At 53.0% G+C, this 25506-nt stretch overlaps 2 protein-coding genes across 4 annotated transcripts in view; one reads left to right on the top strand and one right to left on the bottom strand.

Annotated features, from left to right (window-relative positions):
* CACNA2D4 (calcium voltage-gated channel auxiliary subunit alpha2delta 4) overlaps positions 1-25506 on the bottom strand; it is a 119892-nt gene that overhangs the window by 21176 nt on the left and 73210 nt on the right. Inside the window, exon 27 of the mRNA XM_038577892.1 lies at positions 210-271. Within this exon, the coding sequence (XP_038433820.1) occupies positions 210-271 (62 nt within the window). The remainder of the gene's footprint in view (positions 1-209; positions 272-25506) is intronic.
* On the top strand, positions 8477-25377 carry LRTM2 (leucine rich repeats and transmembrane domains 2). 3 transcript variants are annotated; one of them, XM_038576320.1, is made up of 6 exons: positions 8477-9037; positions 15525-15713; positions 16167-16308; positions 19201-19791; positions 22902-23315; positions 24356-25377. In XM_038576320.1, the coding sequence occupies exons 3-6, from the start codon at positions 16242-16244 to the stop codon at positions 24376-24378; spliced, it is 1095 nt and encodes a 364-aa protein (XP_038432248.1). In that variant the 5' UTR covers positions 8477-9037; positions 15525-15713; positions 16167-16241; the 3' UTR covers positions 24379-25377. The 3 variants fall into 3 exon arrangements, with proteins under 3 accessions (XP_038432248.1, XP_038432247.1, XP_038432246.1); XM_038576319.1 differs by having other exon boundaries at positions 8480-9037; positions 22902-23379; XM_038576318.1 differs by lacking the exon at positions 8477-9037 and adding an exon at positions 9080-9260 and having other exon boundaries at positions 22902-25377.

Raw genomic sequence — 25506 nt, 5'->3', positions numbered from 1 at the left:
CCTGGTGAGGAAGGCCAGGAGCAGAGGTGAGGCCATAAGCAGAGGCACGGGGAGCTGAGACAGGCAGAAAAGAAAGGGATCCAGGAGGTGGGATGAGAGGCAGTGTGGCCACCTGAGGGAGCCAGGGAGCCGAGGGAGCCACGGAGCGGGGCCCTCACCGCGGAGCTGTCGGACAGTCCTCTGGCCCTGACCTGGCGCATCACACCCACCTGCCAGGTCGCTGCCCAGAATGTGCGCTGCAGGAACTCCAGCCTCATTTGGACGCCCACCGCTGCAAGGAGGTGGGAAGAGGGAGGGCAAGTCCGTGGATGTGTTTTTGGGGAGGGGGTGGTGGGAGGGAAAAGACAATGAGACAAAAGAAAATAGATTCCAGTTAAAGAGAGGAGGTACATCAGCAGGAGCCCAGGGGAGAGCCTAGGAGCTGAGTCAGATGGTAGCCTGCGAGAGCAAGGCTCTGGTGGGGGGTGGAGGGGCAGGGTGGAGGGGAAGCAGACAGACTGGTGGCTTCTGTCTCACCACAGGTGAGAAACACAAGGGCCCAGGTTCTAGAGAACAATGAGTATGGCACTCATGCTCAGATCTTGAGAAGCTCAAAGCAGGTGTGCTAGGCATGTCATTCTCCCCTTTCCAAGTATGGAAAGATTGAGGTAGAGAGACTGAGCCATCTGTTCAAGGTCACAGGACCAAAAGTGGTGGGCTGAGACTGGAATTCAGGGCCTCTCATGGGGCTTTCTAGATTTCACACCTGACAACAGCCTCTCTTGTACCCAATCCCTGCCCTAGGTCTCCCCCACTTTGTAAGAAGGCTCCCTCCTTGCTGAAAGGTGCAATCAGGTTTACCCAGGTTTGTAGGTAGGTTCCAGAAAAACCAGAGATGTTACCAACTGGCAAAAACTACCCTTTGATGATGCCACTTATGAGGGGCTACCCATGCCTCTTTAGTTCCCAAATAGGCTTGCAGGACACAAGCTGGAGCTCACATGCTAAGAGAAATCTGAGGTCAGAGAACATAAAGAAAAGGCAGGTTATATTGAAAAGAAAAAGAACGGAAAAACTAGGTCGACTTCCTACTGTCTGGTATAATACATCGAAAATTTTGAGTGCCAGGCACCTTCACATCCATAAGCTTATTTCATCCGCACAGCAGACCAGTTCTATTCTTATTGGGGCTTCACAGCAGAGGAAATGGAGGCTTGCAGAGATTACCTGCATGTCACTCAGCCCGGAAAGACAGAACCAGGACGAAGCTGCATCGGTCTCTAAGGCTCTTAACCTCTCTGTTCTCCAGGCCTGACTTGGGTCCCAGCAGTCAGAAAGGAGCTGGTGGGCATGGGCCAGCACTCTCCCACCTCATCTGTACAGTGGGAGTGGAGCTGGGTTCCTGACTGCTCTGCCACATTCATGAGACATTCTAGTCACTTCGATGACCACTCAGTGGAAAGATTTTCTTTTTTTTTTTTTAAATTAGTTAATTTTTTATTTTATTTTTTATTTTTATTTTTTTTTAAAGGAAGTGATGTGTTACTTTTTTTTTAAGGTTTTTTTTTTTTTTTTAGATTTTTTATTTATTTATGATAGTCACACACACAGAGAGAGAGAGAGAGAGAGAGAGAGGCAGAGACATAGGCAGAGGGAGAAGCAGGCTCCATGCACCGGGAGCCCGACGTGGGATTCGATCCCGGGTCTCCAGGATCGCGCCCTGGGCCAAAGGCAGGCGCTAAACCGCTGCGCCACCCAGGGATCCCTTTTTAAGGTTTTATTTATTTATTCATGGGAGACAAAGAGAAAGAGAGACAGGTAGAGACCCAGGCAGAGGGAGAAGCAGGCTCCATGCAAGGAGCCCGATGTGGGACTCGATCCCGGGACTGGGCCAAAGGCAGGTGCTAAACTGCTGAGCCACCCAGGGATCCCCCTTTTTAAATTTTTTAAATTGGAGTTCAATCTGCCAACATATAGCATAACACCCAGTGCTCATCCCGCCAAGTGCCCCCCTCAGTGCCCGTCACCCAGTCACCCCATCCCCCTGCCCACCTCCCCTCCCACACTACCCCTTGTTCATTTCCCAGAGTTAGGTGTCTCGTGTTTTGTCACCCTCACTGATATTTCACTCATTTAGTGGAGAGATTTTCTGTTTTGGTCATTCTGACTTCCCCAAACTCAGCAGCTGGCCCTTCTAATGGAACTGGAGTTCAGGTGCAGAGATACAGAATTGCATCCTTTTGTTTTTTCAGTATAGAATGATCCTAGACAAGTTTGATAAGAAAAAAAAAAAAAATGAGACCAAGGAAGGGCCAATGGGCCAGAGTTCTGACCCTGGCTTGGCCTGAGCTGTGATCTTTGGAGTTGTTTCTTCAGTTCTAAAATCCATCATACTTCTATTTGCCCTAGGAAGGAGTATAAGGTTGTTGAGGCTGAAAAGGATAATTGGAGAGAACATTCTACACTAGAGCTTTGGTTCTTTAACTTTGGCATATGTTAGAATCATCTGGAAGGGAGTGCCTGGGTGGCTTAGCCTGTTAAGTGCCTTCAGCTCAGGTCATGATCCTGAGGTCCTGGGATGGAGCCCCAAGTGGAGTCAGGCTCTCTCCTCAGTGGGGAGTTTCCTTCTCTCTCTGCCTCTGCCCCTCCCCCTGCTTGTGTGCTCTCTCTCTCTCTCTCTCCAATAAATAAATAAAATCTTAAAAAAAAAAAAAAAAGAATCTCTGGAAGGTTTGTCCCTGTCCCAGACAGAGTCTCTTATTATAATGTCTGGGGTGGGGCCTGAGAATTTGTATTTCTAAAGTGCTCCCAGATGGTATTGATGCTCTTGGTCCAGGAACCATAGTTTAGGAACCACTGTTGTACAGCAATGCTGTCTGATTGAACTTTCTGAAGTACTGGGGCTATTCTAGCTCTGCACTGCCTCATACAGTAGCCACGAGTCACATGTGGCTATGGAGTCCTTGAAATGAGGCTGTTATGACTGAGGACCTGAATTTTAGATTTTTTATTTAATTATAATTAATCTAAATTTAAATAGCTACATGTGGCTGGTGGCCACCATATTGGATAATGCAATTCTAGGGGGTCATATGGATTTACAGATGGTGGAACCAGGGCCCTGAGAGGCCCTCACCTCCCTTGGAGTCTCATGGCAGTTCTATGGCTAGAACTATGGCTAGCCTTTTAATTTTTTTTTTTAAGATTTTATTTATTTATTCATGAGAGACGCAGAGAGAGAAGCAGGCTCCATGCAGGGAGCCCAATGTGGGACGTGGGACTCAATCTTGCGACTCTAGGATCCTGCCCTGGGCCTAAGGCAGGTGCCCAACTGCTGAGCCACCCAGGCATCCCTATGGCTAACCTTCTTGAATAGGTCCCATAATATGGGAAGTTGAGTTCTCTCTGCACTTCTTTGTTGCTTCAAGGTCCAATGGCTGAAAGGAGTGGGTGGGAAGGGCACAGGTACATAGACTTCTTGGTCCTGACCAAAACAAAAGACACATGGACATAGCACATGATCAACACATGAGGCTCATGCTGGAGGGCCCAGTGCTGGTTGTCACATTCCTTTCTCTCTCTCATGGTTCCCTCTAACCCTGCAGGGGGCTCCTCAGTCCCTCCCCCTTATTCTTCCTTTTGAGATCATCCTTGATACTCACTTTAGATAACTGCTACAGGTGAACCTGTAGAAAAAGGCTGAGAGAAAGAAGAGGCATCTTCTACAAATTGTGAGAGAGGAGTCACATTAATGCTTAGAATGATCAAATCTTTGGGATTTAGGAAGGCTGATTTACCTGTCCTTGGCTTCCATGGCCAAAGTGCTTTCAGCCTATTCCTAGAGGAAGACTGACTCTCTACCGGTGTTCAGAGCCAAGGTGCCTAGAATCATGACATTCCTGAGCTCAAAAAAGTCTATGATTCTAACAGAGTCTCGAGATGGTGGGGGTTAGTTTTTCCCTAATGAGACAGGGTTTTGAGGCTCTTGCATAGAAATAGGAGTGGGGAGCAAAGCAGATTTTCTTCCCCTAGGTTCTCTCTGCTGGTGCATAAGCTCCTCTGAGGTCCTTCACCATCCAGGTATCCTTTGCAGAACCTAGGACATTCCAGCTGCTAACTGCATCTCCACACTTGAGTCACCAAGAACTTTTCAAGCTTCACATGTTTGAAACTGAACTCTGGGGACACCTGGGTGGCTCAGCAGTTGAGTGTCTCTGCCTTTGGCTCAGGTCGTGATCCCAGGATCCCAGGATCAAGTCCCACATTGGGCTCCTTGCAGGGACCCTGCTTCTCCCTCTGCCTGTGTTTCTGCCTCTCTGTGTCTCTCATGAATAAATAAAATCTTAAAAAAAAAAAAAAACAACACCCAAACTGAACTCTGTATTTCCTCTCCAAAATGTGACCCTTTTTAAGATTTCATCATTTGGGGCATATTCTACTTAATTGTTAATCATTTTTCTTCATCCCACCCAAGTTCTGTAGACCTGATTCCAAAACATCATGCTGGGATGCCTGGGTGGCTCAGCAGTTGAGCATCTGCCTTCAGCTCAGGTCATGATCCCAGGTCCCAGGATCGAGTCCCACATTGCGCTCCCCACAGGGAGGCAGCTTGTCCCTCTGCCTGTGTCTCTGCCTCTTTCTCTCTGTGTCTCTCATGAATAAATAAAATCTTTAAAAACAACAAAAAAACAAAACACCGTGTCTGTCTGCTCCACCCTCCCCTGCTACCACCCTGGGCCAACCCAACATCTCTCATTTGGATTAATGGGCTAGGCCCCTAGGCAGCCTCTCTGGTCTCCAATAACCATGACAGTGATCTTTCTGAAGATCAAATTATGTCACTCCCTTGCTTAAGGCCTTCTAATGCCTTTCCACTGCTCTTGGAACAAAAATCTAAACTCCTCTGTAATATGGCCTCAAAACCCACAGAAGCTGGCCATGCTCTTCTCTCTGATTTCAACCTGAATCATCTTCTCCCTCAAACATGCTAATCTTGCTCCCACCTAGGGCTTCTGCATCAGCTGTCCTTCCTTCCTGGAATGCTCTTTCCTTAGAACTTTACATGGCTGGCTCCTTCTTGTCATCAGATCTCAGCCCAAACATCACCTCCTAGAGAGGCTTTCCCTGACCTCTCCTGATAGAGCAGCCCACCCCTTCACCCTTCATTCTCATTTCATCATTCTTTTTAGTTTCTCAGCAATATGATTTATTTATTTTATTCTCATTTATTGCCTCTCTCAACTTATTGGCCTGCGGGCTAATAGCAGGCAAGGGGGAGTGAATTCTGATCCCTTGTACCTAGCATCGTACCTAACACATTGTGGGGCTCCAAAAATATTTTTTGATTTAAATAAATTAATATTTGTGAATTCCATTGAGTCAGCTACTTGACCGGAAGCAAATTCTCTAAGATCTCTCAGTCTCGTCCCTTACTTTTAGCATTCAGGTCCATGCTGAACTCCTTCCTCCCATAGGGAGCCTTACCTTCTTACAGATCTGGACTTGAGACCCTGAGATGTAGCTGTGCTCCGATTCCCTGAAGGCTTAGGAGGGGACTCACTAAGAAACAGGAATTTCAGGTGAGAGACCAAAATAACTTTCTCGTGGCAGGAAGCACTAGATCCTGACAGCAGGGGTTGGGATGGAATGAGGGAGGTAGTGGGGAGCATGGGAGCGTCTTCAACAATACACTGTCTGTCCTGCCATGCCGAGTGGCTTTCATCATTTCAAATCCTGTTCAACTCCTGCCTTACAACCCAAACTGTACTCTTCCACCCCAGACACTGAGAGAGCCCAGCCATCTCTCCTGGGAGACCTGCCAGGGTGGCCCTAGGGTCCCAGTACTGCTTGCTCAGGTTGTCGGCCCTTGTCAGAACCTCATTGGACCCCCATCTCAGGGGCACTGCCAGGCTGGCCAGCCTCCCTCCCAGGCCCTCCTATCAGGCTGCTGTGTGTAGGAGATAATACCTCATGGTATAATGTTTGCAGACATGCTCAGAACTCATGGTGAAGAGAAATCCAAGCAAAGGGGTGGGGGGAATGTGAGGCCCCTGGCCTTTCTGGGCTGCCTCCTCCAGTGGGTTATTAGGATACCCACCCCCCATGTGTCATTGTTCCTTGTTTCACAGCCTGATCTTGGTCCCCAGGTCCTGCTACAATCTGATAGAGGGGAACAATGATACCCTCTTCCTCCTGCCCCGAGAGTGCCTGTCCCTTTCCCTCCCCTGGGCCTCCTCTTGCCTTTCCTTTCTCCCCTGCCTCTGCACAAAGGTCTTTGCCTCTCCATGATGATCTCGTGCCTTCCTCCAAAGCAGCTTTTCTTTAAGATCTACTTGGCTGTCAGACAACCTAACAAGAGTCTCAATAAGGCCAAAGGCAGCAGATGGCTTATCAAGATGCACCTTTTTGCTCAGAGTGTTGGCTGTCACCTTGGTGCTGCTTTGTCATTACAGACAGCAAAGCAAAACAGCTATGTGCATATGTAAACACATGCCCATGCAGGGAGAAGGGGTCCCTGTCAGGAGCCACGCTCCCAGGGGTCAGCACCTCTGCATTTTACCCCCTTGCTCTCATATCTACTTTGTCCTTCCCCCTTCTCTGCCCTGATAACTCACCCCAGAGACTGTTTAACTGATCAGGAGCTGGGAGGTTAGGAGGAGCCCATCTTTTATGCTACAAGCTGGGGAGCCAGCAGATGCTCGAGGTCACAGAGTGCCAGTAACAGAAGGGAGACCAAAGATCTCAGTCATTCTACTTCTGCATTCTACAGAGCAGGAAACCTAGGCCCAGGGCTGTCAGGTTCATTAACTAACTAATAGCTAGTTGATGAGCAACAGAGTCTAGACTCACCCTGGGTCCCCTGATGCCTAGGGTTGGGCTCTTCCGTTTTATCCTTCATTCAGCTGACAAGAAGGCACTGGGGCATGGGAGAGGCAGAGTCCCTCTTCTGGAACAGCTCATAGTATATGACAGAAGAGAAACCACATCACAGAAAGCTGCTATACATTTTCTGTGGTAAGAATCACAAGGGTGGGCAACCCGGGTGGCTCAGCAGTTCAGTGCCGCCTTCAGCCCAGGGCCTCATCCTGGGGGCCCGGGATCGAGTCCTGCATTGGGCTCCCTGCATGGAGCCTGCTTCTCCCTCTGCCTGTGTCTCTGCCTCTCTGTCTGTCTGTCTCTCATGAATAAATAAATAAAATCTTTAAAAAAATAAAAGGAAACATCACACTATTAAAAAAAAAAAAAAAAGAATCACAAGGGTGGCCCAAAGAAAGGCTATAGGTTGCAGAAGTTCAAGTCTGTGGACTAGTCAGGGAGACTTCATAAAGAAGGTGACTTTGCAGTTGGGTTTTTAAGAAGGGGAGGCTACCCATGGGGAAGGAGAGTGTTCCAGACTCAGGGAAGGAGCTGGAGAAGCAGAGGTCTGTTTAGAGGTAAGTGGGTGCAGTTAGCTTGAAGGGCAGGATGCATGTGACAGCTGCATAGGTGAGAGGTAGGGAAATCCCAGGAGGTAGAAGAGGCTCTCTCTCTCTCTCTCTCTCTCTCTCTCTCTCTCTCTCTCTCTCTCCTCCTGGGACAGCAGTCTGAGCCCTGGCTGCTGTGTTGACAGGTGCAGGACTGTCTGTCAGAAGCATCCTGAGTCAAGGGCGTTTTTTGACCTGCTTCCGCTTCCCCCCTACATCCTGAAGGTGAATCCCCTTGAGGGATCCAGCAGGTGGAGTGGAAGAGGGACACTGCGGTACACTGACATACTGCCAACATGCCATGCCATCTCCTTGTCAGGTAGATTTTAAGAGATTCAGAGAAGGGTCAACTTAGGGGTCTGTGCTCCAGGCTGGGACTCCTCCTCTGGCTTGGTCTCTGGCTTCCTTTGCCTTTGGATCAGACACTTGCCATCTCTTGGAATATCAATTTCCCCAACTTCTTTGTCCTGATTGGTTAGTAACGAGACTTCTGAATTCTTGAATGCCAGTCTTTTCCCCTTCCATGCCTACCCCATTTAGATGAGAGCAAGGAGCCTAGAAAAGCCAGGTGTGGCAGAGCGGGGCTGCATTTACCCCTGGCTCTTCCAGAGCTCAACCCTGGGGCCCTGCAGACAATCTGTCAGCTGGCTCCAGCAGGCCCCTAGCTTGCAGCCTGCCTGCCCTGGCATTTCACGGCTCTGGAAACGCCCTGGTCTGGGGTCACTGAGCCTCAGTGACTGTGTGTGACCATATAACACTAGCTCTGTGTGGCTCAGGACCCCTTTCTGGAGGACTGCCAGGTAGATGGGCTGCCCTGTGCACCCCTGCAATTACCCTCTCTGGAATAAATCATCCCAGGACTGGGGAGAGGGTTCAGTTCTTCCTTCTCCACAAGCAGGATGGAGGACACTGCCCTGCGTATCTCTGACCTAGAGCCGGCTTCCTAGGGGCCTCTGCCTCCTGGATCCTGCCCCTATTTGCCCGAAGGGAAGGGAAGAGAGGGGAGAGACAGGGAGGGGGGCGGCGGTCGCGGCAGGAGGCTTGGGGAGCAGAGGAGGGAAGATGGAGGCACAGCGGAGACCGCTTCCCTCCTCTCCGGCTGCCGGCGATTAAGCCAAAGGGCTCTATTCCTGCGAGACGCTCACACTTCAAGGGGGGGCGCTGCCCTCCGGCCGGGGTGCCCCGGGGCGCGCGCGTGCGCCTGTGCGGGAGCGCCTTCGCCCGTGTGTGCTGCTGTCGCTGTCATCGCAGATGCGCCCCAGCTGTCACTCCGCTGCTCCGGCTCCGCTCGTGCACACGCGCGCTCCTCCTCTCCCCTGCCTTCCCCCTCCGGTCTCCCTCCGTCCCTCCCTCTTCCCTTCTCAGTTTATCGACCCGGCAGCCCCGTCCACCCGGCGGCGGCAGGCGCCCCCCCCCCCCCCCCCCCGCCGGGCTGCGAGCTGCGCGCCGGGTCCCCGCTCCGGGTGGGCTGGGACTCCGTGCCCACTGCGCCCCGCTCGGCAGTGCTGGCTGCATTGCTCCGGGAATCCTGGGAGGGTCTCATTGGACGGTTTGGAGCTACTGGATTCAAGGAGCCTGTGGTCAGGGGAAGGCAGGTGAGTGCTGTGCGCTGGAGGGAAGGCGCGCAGGCCGCTGGGGTGCGGGGCGGCTGGGCCACAGGGAACGGCCCCAGCTTTGCTGGCTCCCCTGGCCCTGCACGGACAGCTGCTGTTACCTCCTGCCTGGGAGCAGTCGCTGGGCCGGGGAAGTGCTGGGGACTGGACATCTGGGGGGCCCAAAGACACAGGACGCAGGGGTACTCTGACCTCAGAGTGCTGGGTAGGTGAGCTGGGATTCTGCTGGGGAGGGGGAAGCTGGGGAAGGAGAGGGGGGAGCAGAGCAGTGCCAGAGCCAAATGACAGGCCCGGTGGCATAGAAACCAGTCCCCACAGCATAGGGAGTGCCAGCCAAGAGCCCTGTGCCGTCTGCCTGCCCGGCTCAGCATTCATAGCCCAAGGAGCTCGGGTGCTAGGGGAAAGGTGATGCTGGTGACAGGTCTGGTACGGAGGATGGCTTGGTGGTGGGGGGTGGGCAGGCTGGGGGACTGTGCTGAGTGTGGAAATAGACCTTGGGGGCTGGCCCCTTTGCAGGATGCCCTCAGCATGGGATCGCTGGCCTTCAGGCAGCTGTCCTTGGACAAGGGTGCAGAGGAGCTTTTCCCCTGAACTGGACAGGGCCCCACGCAGCTGTGGGAGAAGCCTCCCTGGTGGGGGTGTGGCTGGGAATGGACAGGGAGAAAAGCCTTGCAGCGCTTCCTTGGCAAGCCTGAAGCCCTGCTCCCAGCCCTCCAGGGGCCCAGGGACAGGAGGTGGACACAGGCTTGTGAGAACTCGCCCAGGGTGTCCACCAGCTGCATCCTGGGCCCTCTGTCTATAAATGGGTTGGGAAGGCCCAACCCTTATGTGGACTCAGCCTAGGGTGAGTGGATGCTGTACAGCCAGGCCATGCCTACCTGGCTTCCTGACCTAGTGGGGCACCAGCATCCTGAGTTGGAGGAGGAAAGAGGCTCTCGGCAGCCCTGGGGCCATTTTGACAATGTAGAGAGGGTGGCCTGGCCAGGGATCCCAAGAGCCCAGCTCAGTTCCAGGGGGCGGGGTGGTGGTGGTGGTGGTGAGGGTGGCACCTGGCTGTCAGGGTGCATTGGACATTGCCTTGGCATGACTCAGATTGACACCCAGAAGCTTAGATAACTAAATCAGCAGGAGGTGGGGGGAGGAGGCTGAGCACGTGAAGGGGGCGGGGGAAGTCCAGCAGGAGGGAAACCCAAAGCAGCTTCCTGCTCTTCCCACCCCACCTCCCCACTGCCATAGTCTCTGGCACTGCCAAAAGAGGGAGCCCAGGAAAGCCAGCCTGGGGGTGGCAGGAGAAAGGGGAGGTTTCTTAAGCAATCGATCTGGTTTCTTGTTTGGCTGGAATCTGTGTTTGGGGCCTGGATGAGCAAACCTTGTTCCCATTTCATAGGCACCAAAGCCAAGGAGGGGCTGTGTGGAGCTGCTTTGGGCAGAATGGGTAGCATGGGAGCTTCCCTTCTTCTACCCCAGATCAGGTTTCTTCTTTCCCCTGCCCCAGACCACGGCCTGAGCCTAGATCCACAGCCTCAGTGAACGTGAGCACACTTAGTTTGTTCCCAATAGCGAGGGGCTCCAGGGAGGAAAGACTCAGGGGGTTCTCCATTCAGATTCCTAGAAGATCTGTTTGGGATCAGGAGTATTCCACAAGGAAACCAGGAGGCAGGCAGCTTGGGGTGAGAATGGGGTATGCGCTTGAAAATGAATCAGGAAGGTTGGCCAGTTCCAAGTAGAGATAGATTTTTTTTTTTTTTTGAGATAGATTTTTTTGTTTTTTAAAAAACCTGCTTCCGTGCTGCCTGGGCAGTGTGTGTTATGGGGGTGACAGGCAGGAAGAGACTGGGAATGTTTCTTGGAAGGGCCCAGATGGCCAGACTGGAGGCAGTAGGCAGGGAGCCCAGCCCTGCAGGGGCCCACCAAACAGGGCTTAGCTTGGGCCACCCTACAGTCCAGGTCCCTCCCCACCCTCTTGGTGGGTCTCATGGGCCCGTGACCTTCACCTGTCTGCAGGTGAAGTGAGTGTGCAGGTGGCCACGAAGGCCCTTCTAGCTTCTAAGTTCTGTGGGTCTTGGATGCTGAGGGTGTGCAGAAGCCCTGTCCTCATCTAGGGACACTTGATCAAAGGGAGGTACTAGTGGGGGTGAATGGCAGTACCAGCATGATGTCCGAGGAGTCAGGAACCCCCAGGCTGAGAGACACAATGGGCATTGAGTGGGTGTGTGGTTTGGACACTTGACCTGGGGAGACGAGCATGACAGAGCATCAGAGGGAGGATGTGGACACCAGGCTGGAGGTAGGTGTGTTGGCGTTTCTAGCTGCGGTCTGAGCCAGTCCACTTGGAGGATTAACCCCTGTCTGTAGGAGAAATTGAAGGGGCAGGAGCACAGAGAGGCCACCACCCCACACTATCCTAACGGGAGCACTCTGTGGGTTTGGGGGCTCCAGGAGGCTCTCTTCGCCCATGGGACTGAGGCGAGGTGCTCTACCAGGGAAGCAGCTCCCACCTCCTGTCTCCAGGGGATGCTGCTGCACCCACTCAGCTTGGCGGGAGCACGTGGAGTCTTCTGCTCTTACTGCTGCCTCCTGTTCCATCACTACCCTCCACCCCCTGGCTTCCCTTGAGCCTACCCTCCTCACCTCAGCACCCCTCACAACCCACCCAGCTGGAAGGGTTTCTAGAAAGCCCCCTCCACTTCCTTTCCTAAGATCTTGGCCACCTGGGGCTTGCCCGCACCGCATCTATGATGTTACTGGAAGGAGGGGCCTGGGAGGGGGACCGGTCTTGTGTCTCAGTCCTGTACTGCACAGCTGGTTTCTTCACCAGCAGGAGGGGCATCAGAAACGCCTGCCTCCTCAGGGCCAGTGAGCCTGGGGATGAGGAGATGCTGCATAACTGGGAAGGACTGTACAAACCAAAGTTTGCCTCCCCCATTTCTGCCTTTCCTTCTTGTACCTGGAACATCCGTGTGTGAGCAGATCAGGAACAGAAGGGACCCAGGAGCCTATAAAGGCAGCTGAGTTAGTAGCTTTGTCACCAGACTGCTCGCACCCAAAGCTGTATTCATTTTTCCGTGGCCTAACCTGAGCCACGTACTTAATTTCCTTTGCCTCAGTTTCCCCCATCTGCAAAGCCTCAGGTGTTCTGAGGATTAGGAACACTGTATGCAGGTGTTTGTGGCTTGGTTATCACCTCTCCCTTTACAGAGGCTTTTTGAAGGAGGTTAATGTCAGCATCCCTCACCCTATGCCCAGGCCACTGCCAATCCTGAGATGGGTCCTGGCAGACTGACCGGCGCAGGCACCCGGGAGGTAGGAGCCAGGGCCTGCTGGGAGGAACGGGATCTGGGCTTGTGCTGCTCAAACTCGAGTACAGGATCTTGTTAAAATTCAGATTCTAGTTGGGTTGGCCTGGGCTGGAGCCCGGGATTCTGCATCTCATAAATTCGTAGGTAATGCCCATGGGCCACAAAGGATTCTCAAGGGTTCTCATGACTGCTTGTGGCTCCTGGACCCCACCCTCCACCCTGGTTCTCTCGGCAAAGCCCAGCAATGGAAGCCTGGAGGCCCTGCTGGGGCCCAGCCCTTCTCTCCGGTGTCTGTGTCCCTGGGACTGGGACAATGAGCCCTGTGAAGATCAGGAGCAGGTCCAGCATCTAGAGCCACAAGGCTGTGGGACACGGAGAACTATCTGGCAGGACCTGCCTACGCTTTTCTTTCCCCCATTCTCCATCCCGGGTGGGGACCTCCCTCTCAGACAGTGCCCATTTATCCCAACACTGGCCAGCACCTGCTACAGCTGCTGCGCGTCTAATGTAGGTCATCCCCTTCCTAATGAGGCTAGATACTTCTGGGGTGGGAAGGGGTCCTTTGGTTGGAGGTGTGCTTGTGGGCAAAGGGCAAGGAGCCAGGAAGTGCTAGACTCTAGCGCTATACCTCCTTAAAGGTTACTCCATGGCACCCAAGGAGGCAGGGTCAGCTCTCCAGGGGGCACAGGCACCCCTGCACCCTCACACCCTCTACCCCACCCATGGACCTGGGAGACTTTGTTTTCATCATATTTCTCCAGAGATACTGAAGTCAGCAATGTCCCATCACCTTGGAGGACGGACGATGCCCATGGGTCTGCCTTGTGGCAAATTGTCTGACTCACTGTGTACAGGTGATAGCACCCAAGGCTGGGGATGGGGTATCAGAACCTGCTTCAGGCCACTGTCTCCACTGATTGGTGCTCTCTGGTCAACTCCTGGGCTCACTACTGGGGTAATGCTGAGGTCCGGGATGGGTGGGTGGGGTGGAAAAGGAGAGCGAGAGCTGGCTTGAGGCAGAGGAGAGAAGGCTCAGGTGGAAACAGAACCTGGGCTTGGGTGAGGGATTCTCTGCCACCTGTCTCCTTGCAAGAAGCTGGAAAGAGTAGGAGCAGAAGCCTGGACTGGGTCTCCAGCACCCCTCTGGGTGTGAGTATAGAAAACATTCTAGGGTAGAGGTTGCCCAGCAGGGTTTTTGTTAGACCTTACTTCTAGGTTGGAGGTGTCCCGGTGCATCTGTCTGCTGGGGGCTTTTGCTGGCTGAGTGTTGGCATCTGAGGAGGAGTGCTGGAGGGCTGCCAGCAAGGCATGCGTGTGTGTGTGTGTGTGTGTGTGTGTGTGTGTGTGTGTGTGTGTGCCTAACTGCACAGCTCCCTGTGGGTGTGTGTTTGCACCATGTGCTGTTTTGGGAGCTCCAAGCACGTGTCTGGGAGCCTATGTGCACCCTGCTCTGTGCACACATAAGTGTCTCCCCATAAGGGCTATTGCTGGGTGGCAGTCACCAGGGAGTGGATGAGCAGCCAGACTCAGAAGCCCATGACATGTCTCCAAGCTGGCATGTGACCCTGGGTGACTTGGTCGTCATCTCCATGCCTTGGATGCCCACTAACCTGCCTAATGTCATGTGGGTGCTGTGAGCTCTGGATGTGAGGGTTCTTGCTGGAGTGAGAAATCTCTGAGGGTCAGGGCCTGCAGGACACGGAGAGGGTAGTGCTGCTGGCCATGGTAGAGGCCCATGAGGGCTGTGTGTGTGAGCGTGCCTGGGCAGGGACATCCTGTTGATGGGCCATCTGCTCAGAAATGGAGGAGACCCAAGGGTGAGGTTGGTGGGACCAGGAGGGCGACATCACCTAGAATTGCTGTGAGCTGCTGTCCCCTCCCAGCAGAGGAACTGGGGCTTCCTCACACTTTTCTTGGGCTCAAATCCAAGCTGGGCACATTTGCCTGAGTTATTTCTAAGGTAATGTGTACTAAATATAGTAAATGTTAACTTTCTTCCCTTAATTAAATGGATCCACACAGAGATTCGCCCATGAAATATTACTGTCACCACTTGTAGAGATAAGATAACTGAGGCTCAGAGAGTTTACATGGTTAATGGTCTCACAGCTAGGGAGCCGTGGGACCCGGCCATGAACCAGAAGCCCTGCCTGCCCGGGCTGGAGAGAGAGCAGATGGAGAAGACACCTGAGCTGCTCCAAGCATCTCCTTCACGCCTCAGCCCAGGGCCTGGGGAGGAAGCAGTGTGGGGAACTGGACTGCTCCCCACACCCTGTGTCAGGGCCTAGTTGTGACTCGTCGGCCAGCCCCTGGAGGCCTACATGACTGGACACCCCTCTCCCTGCCCCCTCCCCCAGGGAGGGGGGGAAAGAGAAAGCCAAAGACCACCCCCTCCCCACCCCAGGCTGCCCTTGCCCGGAGCACTGCTCAAGGTCCTGTGGGGGTTGCTGTGTTTTTAGTGGGATTTTGTCACTCAAGGCAGCTAGATTCAAGAGTGGGGGCTGGGAAGCCACTGAGAGACACCAGGAGCTGCAGCGGACCGAAATGCCTGAGGGAAACCGGCTTCAGCTTCACTGGATGCAGAGATTTCAGAGCTGAATGAGTTAGCTTCCCAACAGTCCCCTCCACCTCCTCAGCTGCCTGCTTAACTCTGCCCCTGGCTCCTTGCAAGAGGAGGTGGCAGGGGGAGATGGGAGGTTGCACCCCAGCGATCAGGGTCATGGAGGGATGAACAGGTGACCAGAGGAGCCAGCAGGGAGCAGTGGGCTGATGGGCTGCTGCCCTTTGGGAGTGGGAGGGCTGGGCTGCCGGCAGTCTTCTCTTCCCCTCCTGTCCCCTTCCCCACCTGTCCCCGCCTGTGGCCTGCTACAGGGGCAGCCACCGCAGCCTCCTTTCCCATCCCTCAGATGGGGCTGGGAGAGTGGAGGCTCTGTCCCCTGTCTGAGGGAACTTTGCCATACCAGGAAGCAAATGGGGGCCAGAAGAGGGCCCTCGTCCCTCTCATTAGTCACACAGTTGGGGCAGCGCAGGTCCTGAGACCCTAGACAGGATGACTACCTCCCTTTTGTCATCTGCAAGAGAAACCTGCTTTCTTGCCTCTGCGGACCTGCTCCCAGCCCTCCTTCTGCTCCGAAATCTCATCCTCTGCTTCCTGTCCCTATCTCCTGCAGGAACAGCTGCTGCGGCATGAACTCCCTGAGCTGATGAGTCTTATTATAGACCAGCGGGTGGAAGACAGAGCACCGCACCTCACCTCTCTGGCGAAGGTGGAGGGGAAGCAGGAGCCCATTAGGTGGCAAGAGCCAGGCCTGGGCCTCACACCCGACGCAGAAGCACACTCTGCCTCCTCGGGGGCCATGGTAAGAGCAGCGCTGGGACTGGCAACAGCGTCACTGTGGCCTCGCTCCGCTTGCCTAGTTGATATGTCTCTCCACATCTCCACCTGTGACGTGGGGAGGCCATATCACTCCCGAAACATTTTAGAGATCAACAACACACCAGAGAGGCACCAAGAGAGGTGGGGTGTGTGTGTCGGGGGGGTGGCAACGGAGAGGCCACTTTCAGAGTCCCGAGGGCAGAGCTCAGCACCCTGCCCTCCTTGCCACTGGGTCATCCAAGGAAGGGGAAGGTTTCCTGGCTTCTCTGCCCCTCATTCTCCTTCCCCCACCCAGGGAATCATAGCTAAGAAGAACAGGGGAGGGGATGACAAGCAGTGTAAAGAGACACCAAGTCCTCTCCCTAACCCCTGGGCTGGACCAGGGCCTGGAGTGCCTGCTCAGCTCTCTCTCTCTCTCCCTCTCTCTCTCTCTCAGGACTGACAGGTAGCACACACCGAGGGGCTCGTCTATCCCCAGAGGTGCAGGGCCGTAAGAGCTGCGGCATTCACCATGCTGGCCCGGGGCAGTGGCCCCGAGCAGAGGACCAGGCTTGCTCTGCAGTGGAGGCAGATCTCCTGTGAGTATGTAGGGCAGGGGCAGGTGGCAGGGGCTAGCTTGGTGCACAGGGATGCATGCCAGGCTATAGGAAGCTCTGATCTTCCTGGGATGCCCAAGGCCTGGGAAGCCAGTTTTGCCCATGGTACTGGCATCTGTGGCAGCCAAAGAAAGAGTTGCCACTGACAACTTTTGTGGTTAAATTGGGAGCTGGAGGCTGTGACGGGTGGTTCTGTGTCTCCAGGTGGGTCTGCTCTTGTGCCCAGGAAGTCCACCTCCATGCCACTCCCAGCGGTCTGGCTTGTGAGAGCCCTGCTGCCCTGATGGCAAGTCTCCCTCTTGTCTTCCACTGGCTGGGTGAATCTGGAGACTTCTGTCTCAGTCTTCCTGACTCTGAAATGGAGGGAACTAGAGAGCTCTTGGATTGTGGTGTTGGGAGGACCCTAGGGGTTAGATCCCAGCCCTCCTTCTGCATATGGGGAAATTGAAACCTCCATTTCCCATGAGAAAGCCTTGTAAGTTGTAAGGCTGAAAGAAGCCCTGAGAATTTTCTTCATATGAGGGAAAGGGCCCAGGTCAGTGAGGACTGGTTTGCCCAAGGCTCCATGGTAAGAGGTAAGAAATGGTCCTGAAGGACATTATTCTACCTGACTTCTCCCCTCATATGCTTGGCCCCACGACATAAGCAGCCTGAATTATTCACCACGTGAGAGTGGCTGATCCCCAAGCCACTCAGATCCCATTTCAACCTCATTCTAGAATCACTCAACACCTCGCAATACAGGATTATGTTTTCGTGTCAGCAGAGCTTTTATGTCACCCTGAATTTCTCAGGGGTCAGGGGGATAGTGGCTTCTAGTTATGTTGATCCTTGTGTGAGGGAAGCTGGATAGAATGAATTTTTGTCTGGAGAAAGTGAAGTCTGAGGAATGTTTATTTTCAGATGGCATGGTTGGGGGTAGAGTGGGGCAGGCTGACCTGGTAGCAGAAGGGTTTGGAGGGGTAAGAGCCATGGCCATGACTGTGCTTGTTCCTCTTGAGATGAGGAGGCTCAGGTGTCAGCCTTGCAGACTGCCTCTTGGCTGTCACTGACCCTGCAAGTGGGAGGAGGCAGTCCCATACTGTCCCTTCAAGTTCTGTTCTTAGGGACACCAGACAACCAGACATTACCAGACAAAGACTCAAGACCATCCTATTCAGGCACTCAAGCTGGGGTGGCTGCTGCCTCTCTGAGTGGGGTCACCTGGCCCATGAACTGGGTCCGAACTTCTCCATCACTTCCCTGGCTAGTCTTTCCTCTGGGCCTCTCTTTCCAAAAGAAAATGGCCACACTGCTGCTTCCTTCTCCTCTGCACCCCTGCCCCCAACTTGGAGCTATACTAGGCTGAGACATGCCACATGCAGAAGAGAGAGAGCACAAAAGGGCACTCCCACCCTTGCCCCTACAACCTCCCATGTGCTGACAGCTCTGCACTGATCCCACATCCAAGAGGGAGCCAGTAATTTGCCAGACGGGGTGCTGACTTGGTGAAGCTGAACTATTTTGAGTGCATCCCTTTTTTCTTTCACAGTGAGCAAACTTCCATGGTACTCAGGAAGACACCTGAGAGGAGTTCTGCAGTACTCTAAGAAAGGGCTGCTGGGCACTGAAATGAGCTGCCCTGTTATAATTTTTTTTTAATTTTTATTTATTTATGATAGTCACAGAGAGAGAGAGAGAGGCGCAGAGACACAGGCAGAGGGAGAAGCAGGCTCCATGCACCGGGAGCCCGATGTGGGATTCGATCCCGGGTCTCCAGGATCGCGCCCTGGGCCAAAGGCAGGCGCCAAACCGCTGCGCCACCCAGGGATCCCTGCCCTGTTATAATTATTCTCTGTGGGTCCCCAGCCCTTCCCAGGCCAGACTTTGAGGTTGCTTGTTCAGAGGGGTTCTGGGAAAAACATGGGACTACAAAAGGAACCCTATTAATGGGTCCAGCCTGCAGAAATGCTATCCTGCAGCCCTTAGAAACAGGAGCCAAACTTAAGTGCATGGCTGGTTTTAGGATGGAATAAATATGAACCTTCTCCTGGAACCTGTGATCTGCAGTGGCTTGTGCCCAAGTGTGCTTCAGCATGGAAGTGGATTTGTGCATCATATCCTCATATTTCCTCAGTGGTCTTTGGAGCAGGACTCTAGAGGGGCCCAGGCTCCTGGTCTCCATGCTAAGTTACCACCTGCACCCCCCTCCCCCTTGGATGTGGGATTTGTGCAGATCTGACTGCACATGGGAGGTGGGACAGGGCGGGGGCAAGAGTGCCCCTTGGTGTTTTCTCTCTTCCACATGTGGTGTGTCTTAGCCTAGGGCAGCTCCAAGTTGGAGGTGGAGGTGCAGAGGGGAGGGGAGCAGCAATATAGTCATTTTCTTTTGGAAAGAGAACCTTTCTCTGTGACACTGGGAGAGGAACAAGGGAGCAAGTTTCTTTGACACCCTTACATCCTTTGTTTTGTCAACATCTATGGTACCAGTGGGGCCCAAGCTCCCAAGGAGATCAACCATGGGAGGCCCCATGAGCCGGGGCACCTTTGTGGAACAGTATGTTCGTCCTCTGGACTCCAGCCTGCCATTCTGCAGGATTGTACTCCACTAAAGTGATTTCTTTGCCAGAAAGCTTTGCTGTGAGGCAAGAAGCCCTGCTGACACCGTGTGATGTCCAATAATATAGATGTGCTTTGGGTTTGTTAATTATCTTTTTATGTGGTCGGTAAAGGTTTCTGCTATTGATTGTGGCTTGGGCTAAAGCAGATAAAGTCAAGAAGCCATTATGATACAAATTAGAAAGGAGGGAATGGAATGGAAGCAGGAGGTGGTACACCCCCCCCCCCCCCGCCCCCGTTGCTTTCTTCCCACCCATCTGTCCCCCTCCCTTCCAGGGATTGCCTGCTGGATCACCCTGTATGCTGTGGAGGCCCTCCCTGCCTGCCCCTTCTCCTGTAAGTGTGACAGCCGCAGCCTGGAGGTGGATTGCAGTGGCCTAGGCCTCACCATGGTGCCCCCAGACTTGCCTGCTGCCACCCGAACCCTCTTACTCTTGAACAATAAGCTGAGTGCCCTGCCAAGCTGGGCCTTTGCCAATCTGTCCAGCCTCCAGCGGCTGGACCTATCTAACAACTTCCTGGACCAGCTGCCCCGGTCCATTTTCGGCGACCTGACGAATCTTACGGAGCTGCAGCTGCGCAATAACAGCATCAGGACCCTGGACAGGGACCTGCTGCAGCACTCGCCCCAGCTCCGCCACCTGGACCTGTCCATCAACGGCCTGGCCCAGCTGCCCCCTGGCCTTTTCGATGGACTCCCAGCTCTGCGCTCTCTGTCACTTCGCTCCAACCGTCTGCAGAACCTGGACCGGCTGACGTTTGAACCCCTAGCAAGCCTGCAGCTGCTGCAGGTTGGGGACAACCCATGGGAGTGTGACTGTAACCTGCGTGACTTCAAGCACTGGATGGAATGGTTCTCCTACCGAGGTGAGCACAGCTAGTCCTACCTGGGTGTGAGGAATGGGAGAATCACCCCTGGCCCAACACGTTTCCTGGAGGCTGGGCGCTGACTCAGGGCCAAGGTCCAGGGTGAAGGGGGTGGCCCTGCCTCTCCACCAGCTCTGGGCTAGAGGGGTCTCAGCCTGGGCTCCAAACCACCAGCAGGGGAGAGAGGCTGGTGCCACTTTCAGTCCTCCTCCATGGCTCCAAGCTCCTCTCTGTGTGCTCTTCCCAGCTCCCAGCCTCTCTTCTTCTTTTTCTTTCAGACTGACTCACTGTAACTTGATCTCACTTCTGTAGGTATCATGGGGCAACTTTAACTTTTTCTTTGCATCCCACTAGGTAAGCCTCTGGGCTTCCCTGGCATGGTAGGAGGAAGAAAAACCTACTTTGCTCTTCAGAATAATACAACAATTTCTTAAATATCCACAGTTTTTGGAGGGTGGAATATAATTTAAGTCCACAGATAAAAACCAAATTTTCATTTTGATGATGATCTCAACTCTCATTCTCAATAAATTTTATATTCAAAGCTTTTAATAATAAGCCAAGTGGCTTTAATTTTACTCTTTCCCTTCCCAGATTTGTCAATCTGGGAATGTTCTAGAATAATCCATAAAATGATTAAATGGAATGAAAAGGAGGGCAAGAAAGTGAGGATAGTGATTAAAAGTACCAGAATGGGTTTGAGTTGTAGCTCTTTCACTTACCAGCTGTGTGATCCTGAGAAACCTCTCTGTGGCAGTGTCCTTATTTGCAAAATGGGCAAATAACAGCTATCTGCTAGAGTCATTGTAAGGATTAAATAGTAATGCATGTGGGCACTTCGGGGGCTCTGTCAGTTAAGGGTCTGCCTTTGGCTCAGGTCATGATCCCAGGGTCCTGAGATAGAGAGCCTGCATCATCACATTGAGCTTCCTGTTCAGTGAGGAGCCTGCTTTTCTCTCTGCCCTCTCCCCCCACTTGTGCTCTCTCTCTCTCTCTCTCTCAAATAAATAAAATAAAATAAATAGTAATGCATATAAAGTCCTGAAAAGTACTTAGCATAAAGCAAGTCCTCCATAAAATGTACTCGTTTATTTGTCCATTTGCTAATGGTAGTCATAATATTAAATAGACTTAAGAAGACATAATTTGGTGCCCAGCACAAAGGAGATGCTCCATGAGCATTTGCTGAATGAATGAACCAATGTGAAAAGAATGCCAATCCTCTTCAGCTTACTCCTTTCGTTTCATATCCAGTCACAATCTCAATTATTGGCATGATATTCTCATGTATAAAGTGCCATAGATGTTTATCATTATGATAATTTCTCCCATTTTTGTGAGTTGGGAAATAACGAGTAATACTTATATAGTTTCTAGATTATAAATATCTTTTCATGTACATTATCAATTTTAATCCCTATGAAACAGGTAATTGAGTTAGCCATTCTTATGTTATGGTCAAGAAAACCAAGACTCACATGCAATTAAATAAGTTAAATAATTCACATAAGATGACGTGGCTAGGATTCAACCTTAGGTCTTTGAGCAGGAAGATGAGGTTGCCCCTATCTCAACACCCCGCCCCTACCTGTACAAAGGTGGCCCTTGGAAACACTGTGGTGGATGTAAGACTTGCCTTTGGGACACCCAGGCAGTCAGTGGCACAAGGGAGCTAGAGGCCAAGTGTCTTCAGCCCATGTGTTATCCCTAGGCAACATCCTTGTCCTTTCATATAGTTATCAGGAACTAAGTTCTCAGCACAAAAGGGCATAGAATGGGAATGCATATTTTTGGAACTTTTTTTTTTAGGATTTTATGTATTTATTCGTGAGAAACAGAGAGAGAGGCAAAGACACAGGCAGAGGGAGAAGCAGGCCCCCTGTGGGGAGCCTGATGTGGGACTCGATCCCAGGACCTTGGGACCACAATCCAAGCCGAAGGCAGACGCTCACTCAGCCACCCAGGTGCCCCTGGAACTTTTCAATAGTACAGTTGTTTTCAACCTTGCACTTCTTAAAAAAAAATCCTGGGATGTTTTCATCAACATCTCAAGAAAAGAATATCTGTTGTATGAGGAGACTTGCAACAGCTGCTCTGGGAGAAGGAACAGGCAATGAAGGAATGGCAGGAGCCTGTTCAGCAGGAGCCATTTGGGAAGGGATCTCTTGCCTGCATCTAGATTTCACTGGAAGCTGATAGAGGGACAAAATCTGACTTCGACTTCCTACAGAATTTTCCATAGCAACCTTCTCTCTGGCCCTACCTGTGTTCTACATCTGCATCCTCTCATGACTTCACTATAGTTTGACTTCACCGTGGTCCAGCCTCACCATTGTCATGATGAGCCTGTGCACCTACTGCTGCCCATATCCCCTCATTAGCATAGGCACCCTCTCCTTTGCCCTCATGGGTCTCAGGATACCCTCCCAGGGTGCCACTGTACTCAGAGATGCTGTGGTCAGGGGTGCTGATGGGCTATTGGATTGCTCTTGGGGAGGAAAGGGAAAACATTCTCACCCGACCTTTTTACTCCCCACTCTTGGGCAACTAAAAGGTTCCATGTGGAAGAGTGGTGGCTGTGGCAGTGGCTTTTGACTTGTCCTTTTCTTGAGAGGGAGGAACTCTGTAAGGATAAGATACAGTGGAGAACAGTGTTCTGGGCTTACACGTGGCCGTGAGCAGGAGTGGAGAGAGGAGCAGAACCACAGCCTGAGCGGGGCTCCTGGCTCTCTGTGCATGGCCAAGTCTCCCTTGGGTACCTCCTCAGGTTAGCACTGCTGTACTCTTGTGGGTCAGTTTGACTCTGGGGAGAGCAGGCTTGACAGAGATGGTTGTGTTTTTCTCTAAAATGGAAATAATGGCAATATCCATCTTCTATGGCTTCTGTGCAGATTAATGACATGATATATGTACCTCACCTATCATGGTCCTTGGCTTAATAAATGCTAGCTGTTTTTCTCCTTTCCTGTCCTATTGATGGGATTCCAGGACTGATTTCATTCCCCATAGAAACTAGACCTTCGGGGACTCTGTTTTGGGGACTTGGGGATGGGGAGAGGGAGTCCAGGTCAGCCTGGTCAGCTCCTCCTTTTTTTCTCCCCTGGATGCAGGGGGGCGCCTGGACCAGCTTGCCTGCACCCTACCCAAGGAGCTGAGGGGGAAGGACATGCGTGTGGTCCCCATGGAGATGTTCAACTACTGCTCCCAGTTGGAGGACGAGAATAGCTCAGCTGGGCTGGATATTCCTGGGCCACCCTGCACCAAAGCCAGCCCTGAACCCGCTAAGCCCAAGCCAGGGGCTGAGCCCGAGCCCGAGCCCAGCACAGCCTGCCCCCAGAAGCAGAGGTATCGGCCGGTGAGCGTGCGGCGGGCCATTGGCACAGTGATCATCGCGGGGGTTGTGTGTGGCATTGTCTGCATCATGATGGTGGTGGCTGCTGCCTACGGCTGCATCTATGCCTCCCTCATGGCCAAGTACCACCGGGAGCTCAAGAAGCGGCAGCCCCTAATGGGGGACCCGGAGGGTGAGCATGAAGACCAGAAGCAGATCTCTTCTGTGGCATGAGAGCCCAGCCCCACTTGGCCTAGGTAGGACGGGCAGGGAGAACTCGCTGGGGATCGCTTCAGTAAGGGCTGGCCCTTCCCTCCACCACAGTCCCCTCTTCCACCTTCCTCCCCAGCCCTCCAGCAAACAAGCCACAGTGCAGCCATCGCCAAGAACTTCCAAGTCTCTGTGGGAGATGCCCTTGTGCTAAAGGCTCCTGCTCATGCCTCTCTCTGGGCCACCAAGTCTCTGGAACACCTGAGGGATCTCCCTAAGCTTCTGGCCATAGGGAAGAAAGGATATGTATGCAAGTAGAGGCTTCTGGATTCAGTGTTCCCCTGTTGTCCTTCCTGCCCTAGGTGTAGTCACAGCTGGGTAACTCTCCCTACCTCCTGCTCATAGCGCCTCATCGGTACATAGGTGTGGGGAGGAAGAAATCTGGGGGCCAGGGCTCAATTTCCGTGACCTTCTTCTAAGCCAGGAAGATGCTCTCAGCTGCCCTTCAGTGTCAGATTCGGGTCCAGCCTTCAACTGCTAGTACTAACGTACAATCACACCAACCCTGGCATCTGGATCCAGCACTTAGGAACACAATTATAATACACTCCTTCTGTAGGAGCCAGCCAGGCCCTCTACCTGCCACAGGCCACACCAACCACACTGCGCCTGGCTTCACTCATTCACTCTCACACAGACTCAGCATCACCAGCGCAATTACATCGATTGGAAATCTCTATCTGTCTGTCTGTCTGTCTCTCTCACACACACAATCACATGGAGACAGAGGTCATGAGAACTTGGGGAGTGGAGACGTGTTTCCCCCTTGGGTCTCTGACCCTCAGGCCACAGAACCTTTTGCTTGCTTACTACAATCTTCTCAAGTCAACAGGGGGGTGAAGCCCACACCGACAACACAAGGATTCCTTTGTGATCCTCTGAAGTGGGCCAAAGTGGTGCTGCTGGATGAGACTGCCTGTCACCATGGTAACCCTCTCACACCTCTCCTGCTGGGTTTTCCAGGGACACCAGCCCAGAGGCCTTGAAGCAGCATGTGTGGATGGCAGCCTCCAGAGAGCCCAGGCACATACCACTGGGCGTTTCTTCAGCACTAAGGACATCACCACTGCCAGGCCCCATGGGGACACCCACCAATTCCACTCCTATAGCCTGCAGCCCAAGAACCATTGCTCTGTACCCTTCCCCCTCCCATCTCCCCATCTTCAGCAGCTCTAGGCCTGGGACACCGGGGTGGGTCCTGGATCATGATGGTGGGATCTCAAGGAAGCTTACTGCCTGCCAACAGACCGCAAGCAGACCCCAGGAGCAGGGCAAGGGCTGCATGTTCTGCCCAGAGGCTTCAGGGGGTGGGGTTTTGTGCACTTAGGGGGCTTCCTGGAGTTTTTAATTGCACCTGGACTGGGCTCCAAACCAGAGTATGGGCCAGGGTCCTGTTTGTTACCAGCCTACACCATAGGGGTGGCAGGTGAGAAGTTGGCTGTGTGGAGATTTGGGGGTCACTAGTCCCCTTTTATAGGTCGGCCCCCTACAGAGGGAGTTCTGGGTTTCCCTCTGTTGGATACCAGTTTTCCCATGGCTTATCAAGAGTCAGGAGGCATCAGGCTGGTTTCTGGTCTTGCTGGTGGCCCAGGAAGAGACCTCCAGAACATAAAGGCCAAAGGTCTGAGGAAGGACAGGGCAGGACAGGGCGGCCCACCTTGCCGTGCACCCCCCAATTCTTCCACCTCATGGAGGATCATGGTAGGTGAAGGGGGGAGGCTTGGGGGGGCAGGTAATGCCTCTGAAAAAGGCCAGCCGAGGCCTCAGTGCAGCTGCTGAACATGCCTCCCCGAGTCTGGGGGCATAGTCTTCCTTCTTTTGGCTTTCTAGTTGATACCTGATCTAGGAGTTTTCTAAAGGAAAAGGAGGGGAGGGGTGGGTGTGGTCAACGGTGGTATCTTCAGCCTGAGACAGAAGATTTTTAAAGGCAAAATTATATTTCTGGTTTGTTGTTTCAGAAGAACAATAAAGACTGTATTTTCCTATGTACCTTCTGGTTTCCTTGGGTGGGGAGGGCCTGTGGGTGCTGGCACAGTGGCTTCCTGCCCTCTTCCCTCCCTAGGCAGCTGCATGGAGTGCTACAGGATGTCACTACAATGTCCAGAGTCCCCCAG

This window comes from Canis lupus, chromosome 27 (assembly GCF_011100685.1).
Source record: "Canis lupus familiaris isolate Mischka breed German Shepherd chromosome 27, alternate assembly UU_Cfam_GSD_1.0, whole genome shotgun sequence".
NCBI lineage: Eukaryota > Metazoa > Chordata > Mammalia > Carnivora > Canidae > Canis > Canis lupus.
This window is presented reverse-complemented; position numbering and strand designations above follow the sequence as displayed.

Excerpts from the sequence above, each read along its gene's own strand:
- LRTM2 (XM_038576319.1), top strand. The coding sequence starts at position 16,242 with ATGCTGGCCCGGGGCAGTGGCCCCGAGCAGAGGACCAGGCTTGCTCTG. Across the intron at positions 16,309-19,200 it reads GCAGTGGAGGCAGATCTCCT|GGATTGCCTGCTGGATCACC; the intron begins GTGAGTATGTAG and ends CCTCCCTTCCAG. Across the intron at positions 19,792-22,901 it reads GGAATGGTTCTCCTACCGAG|GGGGGCGCCTGGACCAGCTT; the intron begins GTGAGCACAGCT and ends CCCTGGATGCAG.